The 13,227-nt window shown below is 42.9% G+C and overlaps 1 protein-coding gene across 1 annotated transcript in view; it reads left to right on the top strand.

The window, feature by feature from the left end:
- Positions 1 to 13,227, top strand: part of CAT (catalase) — a 37,382-nt gene that overhangs the window by 3,281 nt on the left and 20,874 nt on the right. Inside the window, exons 2-3 of the mRNA XM_032413978.1 lie at positions 11,786 to 11,957; positions 12,999 to 13,109. Coding sequence (XP_032269869.1) covers positions 11,786 to 11,957; positions 12,999 to 13,109 — 283 coding nt within the window. The remainder of the gene's footprint in view (positions 1 to 11,785; positions 11,958 to 12,998; positions 13,110 to 13,227) is intronic.

Consider the following 13,227-nt stretch of genomic DNA (forward strand, 5'->3'; position numbering starts at 1 on the left):
AGTTATTGAGGGAGGGTTCCAGGCAGACAGAGGCTCCCCCTTTGACTACACTTAGCTTTAAAGGTTGCCCTGGGCATCACTGTCCAGCCATAGAAGGTTAAGAACATGGAGGAGGATATGTGGGAGGTTTAGGGACCAAGCTCTAAGTGGAGTAGGTCACTTCTACTCATCTTCCATTGGCTACATTAGCTTCAATGGCCTGCCTACCAGTGAGGGCAGCTGGGAAATGCAGTCTACCCTTGTCCAGGTAGCCAACTTAGTATGTTATCCAAACCATACGTTCCATGTGAAAATCTGTTTAGCCGTTTCTGGTGATGTGGTGATGGGCAAACAGATAAAATCTTTTTTTAAAGATTATGTCATTTTTACTTTCTGACATTAAAATATTCTTTTTCTTAGAAAATTATGATAATAATGGATGATGTGTGTGTGTGTGTGTGTGTATGTTGTTTTTTTTTTTTTTTAAATCTCCCTGTACTTGGCAAATGCCTCTGTGTAAGTGGGCAGCTCTATATCAACATCCTCCCACTCTCCGGTTTTTTATATTTTTCTTTTTTTTTTTTTTTTTTTGTAAGTAGGCTCCAACCAGTGTGGAGCCCAACACGGGGCCCAAACTCACAACCCTGAGATCAGGACCTGAGCTGAGATCAAGAGTCAGATGCTCAACCAACTGAGCCACCCAGGTGCCTCTTTAGTTTTTATTTTTATTTTAAGGTTTTATTTTTGATAGGATTATTCTAAATGTTTGCTAATGATTGAAAACCAATAGCAATGTTTTGACCATTTCTTGCTGGAAGGCTTGATAACTCACCAAGAAGAGAGAGAGAAAAAAAAACCAAAACATTAGCAATTGTTGTGACACTTTGACTATTACACATACTAATATAAAACAGCCTGGCTTGAAAAACAAACATTTCCCATTGGGTGAAGGAGGAGGTGTGTTCAGTCTGTGTGTGTTCAGAGATCCAGCCATATGACCTTTAAGTCTGACATCTTCCTTGTAAAAGGCAACTTTTATTTTATTTTTTGCTGGAATTAAAACCACCCACTAGTTCTGTCTCTGGGATTTTTTTTATTTTCTTGTGTCATTTGCTCCTCCTCCCTTCCCGCACTCAGTGCAACAGCATGGACAGGCAATTCTTTGCGTGCCTGATAGATCTTATTGTCCCTTGCTCAGGGCACTGTTGTTAGTCTAAGGCCATAAAAGTTGCAGATCTGGTAGCAGTTAGGACACTGCTGAAATGGCCTGTTTAGAAGCTTTCAGTATACCTTATTTAGTACCAACGGGATCCATTTGTGTTCTTTATTAAGAACACAGTTTGAATATTATAGTAACGTTGTAACAGATGGTGACTACACTTATCATGGTAAGCATTGAGTAATGCACAGAATTGTGGAATCAATATGTTGTATGTGTATGTTAATTATACTTAAAAAAAAAAGGCTTGATTTTTTTTCTTACCCTTTTTGAAAAGATTTCACGTTTTCCATGATATGTTATTTAATATATTTTTGAGTGTACCCTCCTAGGTGGAGGGTACAGGATAACTTAGACAATGAGTAAAATAGAATGAAAATCAGTCTTGCTTCTTGAGCTTAGAATGACCTACTGGCATTGACTTATATAAGGCGCCGGTGGCTTAACCACGATGAAGTCTGCTTATAGGACAAAGTGCATCCCAGTGATGAAGTCTCTGCGTGTAGCCCAGGAAGCATAGTTTTGGTCATTAAGGCAATCAGAAACATTTCCCAGTGTTATCACTGCATGTATTTTGACCTTGTGAATCGCCCTGGTATGATGTGGCTTAATTAAGGTAGGGTACCTTCTGATGCTTAGAATGTCTTAAGGTTAATTAAAAAAAAAAAGCCCATCGGACTACATCTGGAATTTAGTATTAAATGGCCTATGTGGTAGTTAGGGTTTTCCACATTTTCTAGTGATGATAAGCCCTCTTTGGGCAGGAGCCAGTATTAACCTTCTGGTCGGTTGCCTAGTGTGTATTTTGTGTGCAGTGCTGAATTCTGCTCTTTGTCTTTACCGAATGGGTGGCTATAGGGAAAGAATTCAGTATGGAGTGTGGTCAGAATGAGCACTCACTTGTTAGAGTTACTGATGCAGCCAGCCCTTTCTCTTCCTTTACCTTCTTCCTTATTTCTTAGACATTTCTCCTTGATTCTTGGTGTTAAAAAAAATAAAAAACCCTGAAGCTTCATATTGTGGAAAATTTCAAACCAGAACTGAAGTAGAGGATCGTGTAATGAACCTCCCAAGTGCCTTTATCTCCAAAAAATAAGGACTCTTTAAGAATACCATTGTCACTCAGCCAGTCAGGGTGTTCACTTTCCCTGATTGTGCAGAAAAAAGTTCACCTACAGACCTGAGATGACTGTCTTTAGAAAGGCCTACTTGCAAGGGTGGCCCCTGGCTGGCGTCTGGAAGTTGGATTTCGGGAAGGCTCCCCCACCTGAGCTGCTAAGAGTGGCTGACTGTGCCGGAGCCATGCAAACAATGTGGTATTTACTGAACCCCTGCTTTCCTGCTGGGAGCCAGAGGGCACCTCCACCATCAGCTCCTTATATGAACCCTGTGTGCTGAGTCTCTAATGAGCTGCCCTGCTAGACAACATTTCACAGGTGTTGCCACATCTCGGTGGGGGATTAAGCGTGTCCCGTGTGACCTGCCCTGGGAGAGGACCCTGGAAGCTTACACTGGTTTCCTCTGGACTTCACTCCATGTGCCTTTCTCCTTGCTGGGGTTTTGCTTTGTATTAAAATGCTATAATAAATTAGAGCCTGAGTATGACTGGGCTGAGTCCCATGACTCCTCCTAGGGAATCACCTGGAGGTGGGTGATCTTGGGGACCCTTGGCACATCTTTCTTTCTCTCTGTCTGCTTTTTAATGCTTTGTTCAAACCCAAATCTGAATAAGGTTCATACATTGCGCCAGTTGATATGTCTTTTACGCTCTTCTTTATCTTCTGGTGATAAACACAGTTTATAGTGGTTTAGTGAAGAACTGAAGGGTTAGGCTTTATAGGCAGGATTCAAATTGTGGCTTGACTGCTGGGCAGGTTACTTCACCTCCCTCCCCCTTGGTTTCTCCATATTAAAAATGGGATAATAATTCTCCTTACCTTGAAGGATTGTTGAGGACTCATTTATGTAATACATGTGCGTTAATTAATATATGTCATTACCCAGCACATAGAATGCGTACAGGACATGTTAGCTCTGTTGTTTTAAGAAATGCTGTAGTGTTGTGATTAAGAGTTTGGGTTCCTGAGCCAGTTTGCTTGGGTTCAAATTCTGATTCTGACCTTTTCTAGGTGGGTGACCTGGAGCAAGTTGCATAACTTCTCTGTGCCTCAGTTTCCTTCTGTGTATAACAGGGATTATACTAGTACTTACTTCAGACAGCTGGATTAAATGCGATAACCCAAGTAGAGTTTAGAACAATGCCTACATACTGAGCTGTTGTTGTTGTTCTGAGGTTTGAGAACGTCTAGTAAGTAAGACCTCTCACACACACATTCCATACCCAAGCTGAATCAAGAGTCAGCGGGATGAGTGAGTTCCAAGTGTTACTTTTATTACTGGTAGAGGCTTGATTGGAGAATGTGGCTTAGGAGTTTTGGCCAAGAGGGCTTGCTGAGATCACATCCCTGTGTTGAATTTACCTCTTGCATTTAGGCAGTGGAGATTACCAGGCCTGCCCCTGGGAGAGCAGGATGTGTACTGCCTGTGGCCACTGGCTTCCAAAGGGGAGAAGGGTGGGGGCCCTGTGCAGGCCTAGGTTCTTTTCCCAGATTGCGCAGTCCCTTGGAATGGGCCAGGAGGCCTGGAGCGCTCCAGTTTCTCCCCTTTCCCCCAAAGAAATTTGAGGGCCAGGACAGTCTTTGGTTTTCTGTACATAGGTGTGCACATTGCAGGTATTTGATGAATCTTTATTGAATAAATATAGAGTGTTAAGCAATAATTTACTAGAAAATATCAGGTATATTCTGTGTTGATCTCTGAGAATGAGAAGCTGTCATTATGACTCCTTTGGGATTGAAAGTTAGGGATGGGCTGTATTACCAATCTTTGTCAATTAAAAAATGGAAGAATGATGTTTAGTAAGTTCTTAGAACTTCTGTAAGCAGAGGGCACTAATAAATGGAAACTGTTGATAGAATATTTTATCAGACTCCAGGCAAAAATTAGAAAGAGCAAAGCCAAAATGGAATTTTACTTTGAGTCCCTACTTTTAATCATGGTGTCAGTTTTAGCCAAGCCAAAGTCTTTCTTTGCCAATTTCTGCAGCAGTTTTCATAACATTTGTCTAAAGATGTTTGATCAGAATTTGAAGTTATAAATTCAAGTATTTCCCATTTATTTTTGGAAGGGGAGATGTAGGGAGAGGGATAGACTTTTGTTGCTTCCTTCTCCTACTTAGAAATAATCTTTCTTGGCCATTTTGTGTTGGTCCATAGTTTAATTTATTCACATGTTGAATCCAAGCATTTTTAAAAAGATTTTACTTATTTATTTGAGAGAGAGAGAGAGGAGAGGAGCTGAGGGAGAGGGATAAGTGGACTCTGTACCAAGCACAGAGCCCAAAGTGGGGCTCAGTCCCATGACCCTGAGATCATGACCTGAGCCAAAATCAAGAGTCAGATGCTTAACCTATGAAGCCACCCGGGAGTCCCACACAAGCCTTTTTTTGTGTACTGGTTGATAACAGCATCGTGTCAGGTGTCAGGGATATAGATGTAAAACAAGTACACTGTCTGGAGAGGAAAAACAGTGAAGCAAATAGGGAATTATAAATATTTTGTTCTCTCGGTTCAGGAGAAGCATGTGTGAATGTCATGGATAGTTGTCAGCCAGAAAGATGTAAATATCTTAACAGGTACAAATGCCGCTTTTCATGAGAGAGAGAGAGTTCTTAGAATTCTCCAGCAATGAAAAGCTTTTCTTTGATTAAAAAATTCTAGTTCTAAAGTGATCTGAGTTTAAAAACAACAACAACAACAACAACAACAACAACAACAACAACGTAATAGTCAGCAAGTTGGAAGATATCTCTTTGCCCATCATACTTGTTATATATAACAAGTAGACCGGTGCCCCAACATTGAAATCTGTGTAAAATCACTTAAATTCTCCGATCATACAGCATCACCGATTAAATGAGAGTAATGACATGTCTCTCACTGATTATTGGAGGCTTAAGTGAGGTGACTTATGTAAAGGTAGGTAGGATAAAGCCTCGCATATGGCAGGTGCTTCAGAAATGGTAGTTATGAAGGGAAATTAGGAATTCTGTACAGTTCTGTCAATTGCATTGATCCTCTGTCCTTCTTGGTTAGCTTTGGACCAGAAATGGCCACCCTCTGTCCTATTACTAGAGAAAGCCCAGAGCTGGCATCCTGGGATGTTGTTTCTTTGGTCTGTTGCTTGCAAGAACCAGGCGCACAGGCTGCGGGGCGTGGCTGTGTTCTGCGTTACCGCACTCACTGTCCTGCAGGGGCCCCCTGTCCTGTTGTTTGTGCGGAACATAGAGATTCCTCTTGCCAGGCAGCCTCTATGGTCCTTGGGGACAGGCGTGGGGGCGGGGTGGGGGGGACAGGGACAATGCCGGTGGAATGAATGAGTGAGTGTTGAACTGAGGGTGCCTGAGGGACCCTTGTTCTTAATGCTGCACCCTCTGGATGGCACCATGAGGGGTCCATGTTGGGATGGTTGAGCTTCTAATGTGACCCAGGTGCCTACGGCTGCTTTTTGTGTCCTTGACCTGCAGACAGGCTCAGACTTATTGTTCCCTCCAGCTCTTTCCCCCCTATCATCTGTATAAAGCCTGCTGCCCTGTTGCTGCCCTCAGCCTTGTCAGGCAGCTGCTGGCCCCACTGTTTGTGGGCTTTTTGTTTCCCCTTCTTCTCTCCTTTCATCCCCTCCTGACCCTCTGTCCTCAGCTGGTGCTGGGAGTAGCTTCACCTGATTGGACTCACCTAATCAGGCATCCTCTTCCAAGTCTTCCGTTCTGGCTATTTTTGTGGTGGTTTGTAGCCCCAGAGGGGTTTTGACTGCTCTCCACTTAGTAGTTCAGAAATATTCGAAATGCTGGAGATTGCTGCAAGTTTGCCCTAAACCAGAACAAAAACATTGTATTTAGAGTGGGGTTGATCGCAGTGTTCGGTGCGTGGTGCTGACTGTGGAATTGGACACAGGGTGCTCACTGCCTTCTTGCTGAGGCACCACCTCTCCCCCCTTCCTTTTCTCACTGCTGTTCTAGAGACACTGCATTCATAACCTCTGCTTCCTTCCCTCCTCCGCATTCCTTGGTCTGCTCACTGTAACTTACACCTCCAGTGTCACAGATTTAAAGTCGGACACTGGTCAGAATCCTTTATTACAGGACCTCAGATGCTCCCCGTCAGAGTCATCTTTTCCTTGGTTCAAGTCACACTCTCAGTAGTGGTCAGTGGCTGGCTCTCTCTCGTTTTGTTATTTTATTTACTATTGAAACTGTCATGGGACTGGTCACCAGAGGCCCCGGGTTTCCAAGACCAGAAGCCTCTTTTCAGTCCTCAATTCCATTGGTCTTTGTGCAGCAAGTACCTCTGTTGGTTTCTGTCCCGAAATCTCTGTCCCAGAGTTGCGAGTCCATGATAGGCTTCTGTTTCTTCCCTGCCTCCTCATGAGTTCTTTCTCCTTCGCTGCCTCTTCCCTTTCCTTGTGAGTGCTCTGTCCTTGGTCTCTTCTATCTCACCCTGTCCCTCTTCCACGTCCGGCTCCCTCATGGTCACGGGCACACACACATTCCTCTGCTCCTGCCCCTCTTCGGTCAGCATTTAGTGGCCGTAGTTTTGGTGTATCAATCTTGACAAAGGAATTTACACACTAAATATAGCTGCTTTTGAAAATATAGCGGATTTTAAGACCTTGCTTTCCCAGCCTTGAGCGAACATCCTATTTCATTGAGTCTGAGACGCCACGCCCTGTGAAATGTACCAGTGTGTTACACACTACTCAGAAGGAGAAAACCCTCTGTCCAAAGCAGGACTCGTGGCTAAGATGCCACAGATGGTAAGACATACCCCAGTTTTAAAGACCTTAAACTATTAAAAAATTGTGTATGTTATCATTGATGAACTCTGGTAATTAACATTTGTTTAAGAGCCTGTGCTCAACAGTGGCACGTTCTCTGAAGAATTTTCCCTCTCAGTTGTAATTATTTCTCTGAAGAAAGAACGTGGAGAAGAGGAATCTTATTTAGGGACTTTCCTCATAAAAATGATTACATATCTATCATACGCTTCTTTGTTTTGTATGCAGTCATTTTAAGCTGAAGATGTGGTAACTCCAAATGAAAATTTCATGTTCTTAAATTCACATGGGCAAGTGAAAATTAAGCATAGTTTAGGGAGTTTTTAGAAAGTAATTAGAAGAGTAATTAGAGGGCGCCTGGGTGGCTCAGTTGGTTAAGCGACTGCCTTCGGCTCAGGTCATGACCCTGGAGTCCCGGGATCAAGTCCTGCATCGGGCTCCCTGCTCAGCAGGGAGTCTGCTTCTCCCTCTGACCCTCCCCCCTCTCATGCTCTCTCTATCTCATTCTCTCTCTCAAATAAATAAATAAAATCTTTAAAAAAAAAAAGAAAAGTGATTAGAAGTGGACACTTGTGGTGATACAGTACCTTCATTAAAAATGTTTTTAGGGGGGAGCTGTTGACTATGTTGGTTAGGTGTCTGCCTTTGGCTCAGGTCATGATCCCAGCGTCCTGGTATGGGGCCCTGAGTTGGGCTCCCTGCTCAGTAGGGAGTCTGCTTCTCCCTCTCCCTCTGTCCCTTCCACTCATGTGCACACGTGCTTTCTCTCTCTCTCTCTCTCTGAAATAAATAAAATAAGACCTTAAAAAATGTTTTTAGGAACTTTATGACATGAGGGTGTATCACATTGCCTTCATTAAGTCAATACAAAATACAGATAATTTGAAAAACTTCTGATATTTGATTAGATGTAGGCAAAGACTTTCTGACTTAAAAATTATTTTAGGAAAGAAAATAGAAATCTAAAGAAAATTAAAATGACCTATAATTATATCACCTAAATGTTACGATAGTTTCATTGTTATTAAAATTTTTCTGTGGGTGAAATTCTTAATGGTGGCATAATACTTCATTAATTAACTATTCCTCTATTTTTGGATATTTAAGCTACCTGTCAGCTTTTGCTGCTGTAAATAATATAACATTTAACACCGCCCGTAGACTGTGAGCTCCAGGAGAGCAGGAATGTTGATGTTTGCTGCTGCAGTCCCCGGCATCTAACACACCATAGGCACCCCCTAAAAATTTTTGGAACGCTGTTGGGTGAATGTACTCTAAATCTTAATGCGCACATTCTTCCTGACTCTGAATATACCTAGAGAGTAGAAAAGGGAAGCTAGGGAGATGATTTAATTGCTTCTTTTGTAGTATTTTTGGAGACGTAGCTGGAATATAGTGTCCCTCAAGGCAAGCAGATGCATTATAAATGGTTTTCATTCCTTTTTGTCTTGGGTTCTGTGAGGAGGAACCTTTAACCTCGGAGTGTCCATTGTCACTTCCTCATAATATAAAGATGAGAAAAGAGGGCATTTTGAGGCAAGACCATTGTTGCTCACACCGAGCTATTGTTATCTTCTAGAAATTTCTCTAAAGCCTTGCACTTTTTTTCCAGAATTTATGTTTAAAAATTTGTTTTCCATGGTCCATTCCCCATCCCCACTGCTCATTTTATTTAATACAGCTTCATTTCATTAACTCTTTTCTTCTCAGCAAATATATGGCATCCTTCTCCTCACCTTCTAAGAAATACTCTCTTCTCTTTAGTTCAGGTCGGTTTCTCTCATCGAATGTTGCCTTAAACAGCCCCTGAAGTTGGAGATCTTTTTCTCCTGGTCTTTGCCCTCCCTTTGGACTCCCTTCTGTGTTGCTGACCCTGTTGAAGCTTTTTCTGCCACTTTTTTGAAGGCAGATTACATACACATTAGCATGTGTGAGGAAAACTTAAAAATTAGGACCAATGATCTATTAGAGCAAGGAAGAGAGGCTGGATGCTACATTTATAATGGAGAAACCCGGGTTTACTTCTTAGAATGAATGGTGTTGTGGAGGACATTCCTGCATTGGGTGGGAGGGAAGCCCCATGGCGCAAAATTCCAGCATTCTCATTCCCAGCTTTCCATGAGTCCGGGCCATCAGGTGAGACCATCTCATTCTTTAATTCTTCACTCAGCCGTCCATTCATCCACCTTGCCATGCATGTACCTCCTCTGGGTCTGGTTTTTATTCTTGACCATATCACTCTGACCTGGTCATCTGGAGGGGATGTGTGATGTGCCTTTATTGCTTTCATGAGTGATGTAAATGACAACTCTGACCTGTTTACCTTTCTTTTTCCGGAGCCTCTTGGTATCCTCTGTCGTGCTTCTCTCCTTTATGCGATGTCCCCTTGATTTATTTATTTATTTTTTTAAGATTTCCTTCAGTGCTATGTTTATGTGTTGAAAAGAGCATGGTAAAGTGTGGACAGATTGTTTGCTCAGACTCTTTTATTATTTTAATTGTGGATCATCCCAAAGCTTGAAGTCAGTAGTGCTTCGTCCTGGCTTCACTTAGGAATTACCTGGGGAGTTAAAAAAAATCCTGATGCCCAGGCCTCACTGGGACTAATTATATCAGAAATCTCTAGCTATCTATGCATTAAAAAGCTCCCCCGGTGATTCCAGTGAAAGTCAAGGTTTTAGGTTTAAACCAAAGGTGAAGTTGTACAATTTCCCCCTTCCTTTTTCTGATTCATTTTCTACTTTAAATGAAAAAAAAAAAAGTATCCATTGTCCCATGTATTAGCACATGTGTATCTTCAAAAGAGAGTGGCACGATTGGGTGGTACCTGGTGACCAGACCCTTAAACTCTCCTAGATTTTGGAAGAGTTTGCTGCTGGATGAGGAAGGGATGGGGCGAGAGAGTCTGAATGGATGCCTACACACGTGTCATGGTGGTTAGAAAAAGAAACCTAGGGCGCCTGGGTGGCTCAGATGGTTAAGCGTCTGCCTTCGGCTCAGGTCATGATCTCAGGGTCCTGGGATCGAGTCCCGCATCGGGCTCCCTGCTCAGTGCAGAGCCTGCTTCTCCCTCTCCCTCTGCCATTCCCTCTGCTTGTGCTCTTCTGTCTATCTCTCTGTCAAATAAATAAATAAAAAAAAATCTTTAAAAAAAAAAAAAAAAGAAAAAGAAACCTAAAATGCTCTGCTTCTGCTATCAGATCACTTCACATGGCCAGTAAAATGGTAGTGTGGGTGTGCCTGGTGTGGAGCCCTCATTTTGCATGAATTTAGTGCTTTCAATCCGCGGATTAACTCTGGGAGATCGTTGTTTCTTGTCCATTTTGCACATGCAGAATTGAGACTCAGAAATAGCAAGCACAGTGCTCACACATACACATCTGGTGATTGGCAGAGCTGGAAGTCGGACCCAGGCTCTGTGATGCCAGCACTCACGATTTCCCTAAGGTTCCATGTCGGCCTCTTCCCGTTTTGATGTGAAAAGAACTCTAGTGGGTGTATGCGTCTTGTTTATTCATTCTGAAGAGTCCAAGATCTCCCTTGTTGAATGCATTTTCCCAAAGAGCTCATGGTATTTTTATAGTTTTTAAAGTGACCCCTCTCCTCCTAATATCCCCTTCTAGGGAAGAGACAGGTATTGACCTTCTTTTAATATTCAGAGCAGGTGTACCTGGAGAGGAAGAGTTATACACTCCACTCCAGGTCTATGAGAATTCTGTGCATAGTGCTTTTCTGGACACATGAAGTTGGTACTATGGACTTTCATCACTAGACGTTTTTGAGTTGTTCTCCTAGAATGGAGGTGGCTTGGCTTTGCTTTCCCCACACATCTCCCCTGGTTTCCCAGTGGCCAGGGGAAGACATTGGAAAGGCAGTTGTCCCTGGTTAGGTATGAGCCAAGATGATGCTAAGAGCTGCTTAGGATCATTTATTGAAAAAGGCTGCTGCTCCATCTTGGAGAAGGGGTAGCTGGGAGGCTTCCGATGTAACTGATCCTGGAGAACTGGGTGGATGAGAAAACTAATTCTTTGTTACACTAAAATAACCTATCCCATTTCAGGGACATTTGACATCTTTAGAAAATTAATACTATAATCCATCTTACCAGCAACAGTTTATTTTCAGTGACAATAAAAGCCATTGACCTTTTTTGGCTTTTTTTTGTTTTGGAATTGGAAAGAGATGTTGCAAAGAGCTGGCCCCCGCTGCTTGAGAGAAGTGAATGCTATCCGGGATGACCCACTTGAACATCTGTAGCACTCAGAAAGCAGCTGCAAGTTGACCATTGACCAGCATGGCTTCTCCAGAGACCATCTTCTTGCGATCAGTTTGGACATTCCGTGTTAAGCGCATAGGATCCCCCTCCCCGGGGGCTTCCTGTGTGGAGCCCGGTGGCTGTATCGAGAGCAGGGGCTGAGCGAGTTGGCAGCTAATTTAGCCATCTTTCTGCTCATCAGAGCAGATTTCTTGGCAGATTGGTGTTGAGATTTTTCAAGGATTTCTGAGACCTGCCTCTGAATTTCAGGCAGTGGCGTATCTTTGCAGTATTTCAGCACCTCGGACACAGGAAATTTAAAAAGAGTTTGAGCAGAAGGTATAAAAATTGGAAAACAGTGTGCCCTCTGCCAATGTAAATAATGGTTTGATTGTACTGACTCTCCTGTGCTCTTTGTCCTTTTGCGTTTATTCACTTAGAAACCTGATGTCCTGACCACCGGGGCCGGTAACCCAGTCGGAGACAAGCTTAATGTTATGACAGCGGGGCCCCGGGGACCCCTTCTTGTTCAGGATGTGGTTTTCACTGATGAAATGGCTCACTTTGACCGGGAAAGAATCCCTGAGAGAGTCGTGCACGCCAAAGGAGCAGGTGAGAGCCATGTTTATTTGTTGTAAAAGGATTGTTTCGCAACACCTGGGTTAAAAATTACTTCTCACGGGGTTGGAGCTCCTTTAATAGAAGAGGCAAATTTCCATTCCTGGGAGAAAGGAAAAAAAAGTGTCCACAAGGAGAGGAATTTGTAAATGATGGTTATTTCTCTGGATTGAACATGATATATAAAATATTTTAGTAAAAATGAAAGGGATCTTCCTTTTCTTCCATTGTGTACTTTAGTGAAGAAATAAAAATATGAAAATACAGACATGAGCATGCTGAAATTGTAGCTAGATTTAGATGGTGCACTGAGGAGATACATACTGGAGTGAATGGTGCAAAATTGAGGATAGTTGTGTTCAGGGGGTGGGTTTGTGGTGATTTTTCCTTTTTCGTCCAAAAGTTGTGTAAAACTTGCTTTTATTGCAGAAACGCAACATAGGGTGGTGTTTAAAAGAAAGCTGAAAATTCAATGAGACAAGAAAGCTTGATAGAAAGGAAGAAAATGTTTTTCTCTTAGCTGCTTGCTCAGACTCCCAGTTAGAACTTTCTAGTTTCTTTATTTTTTCCTTCCATCTTCTCCAGCTTTTTCTGTGTGGCTTTTCCATCAGGGCTTTGGTATGCTGTTCAGTTTGTAGTTTGGCCTGTTGTGTCTTCCTAAGTGTTTAATCGATCCTTTCTTTCCCTGTGTTTTCTCCTCTTCCCCCTATTCTTCTGTTTCTCTCCTGGGTCCTTCCTGTACTTCCAGACCTCCTCAGACCCTGTGTCTCAGCCTTGACCTGCTACTTCCAGCCCCACTCATCTCTCCTTCCACTTGGTTCCAGCTGCGTAGCACTCAGTGTAGCACTGAGGGCTTTGCATTTTGCCCCCATCATTTTGTGTTTGGACATCTATCTCCCCTTTCTTCTGTCAATGTTGGAAGCTCCCAAAAGGCCAGTGCTGCACCATCTGTCTCTCTTGTCACCCAGATGCCTATTGAGGGCCCAGTGGTCTGCGATGGTCTCACGGTGAGGATTTCTGTGTCTTTCTCATTAGGGGCTTTTGGCTACTTCGAGGTCACACATGACATTACCAGATACTCCAAAGCGAAGGTGTTTGAGCATATTGGAAAGAGGACTCCCATTGCGGTTCGATTCTCCACTGTCGGTAAGTCCGTCTGTTTGCGTAACCCAACCCTGTACCTTCTTTGGGGCATTTATAACTACATTTCAAGGAAAGCATATTAGAAGATAGAAAAAAACACTTCTCCAAATGATAGCCAGGT

Source organism: Phoca vitulina, unplaced genomic scaffold (genome assembly GCF_004348235.1).
Source record: "Phoca vitulina isolate PV1807 unplaced genomic scaffold, GSC_HSeal_1.0 scaffold16, whole genome shotgun sequence".
Taxonomy (NCBI): Eukaryota; Metazoa; Chordata; class Mammalia; order Carnivora; family Phocidae; genus Phoca; species Phoca vitulina.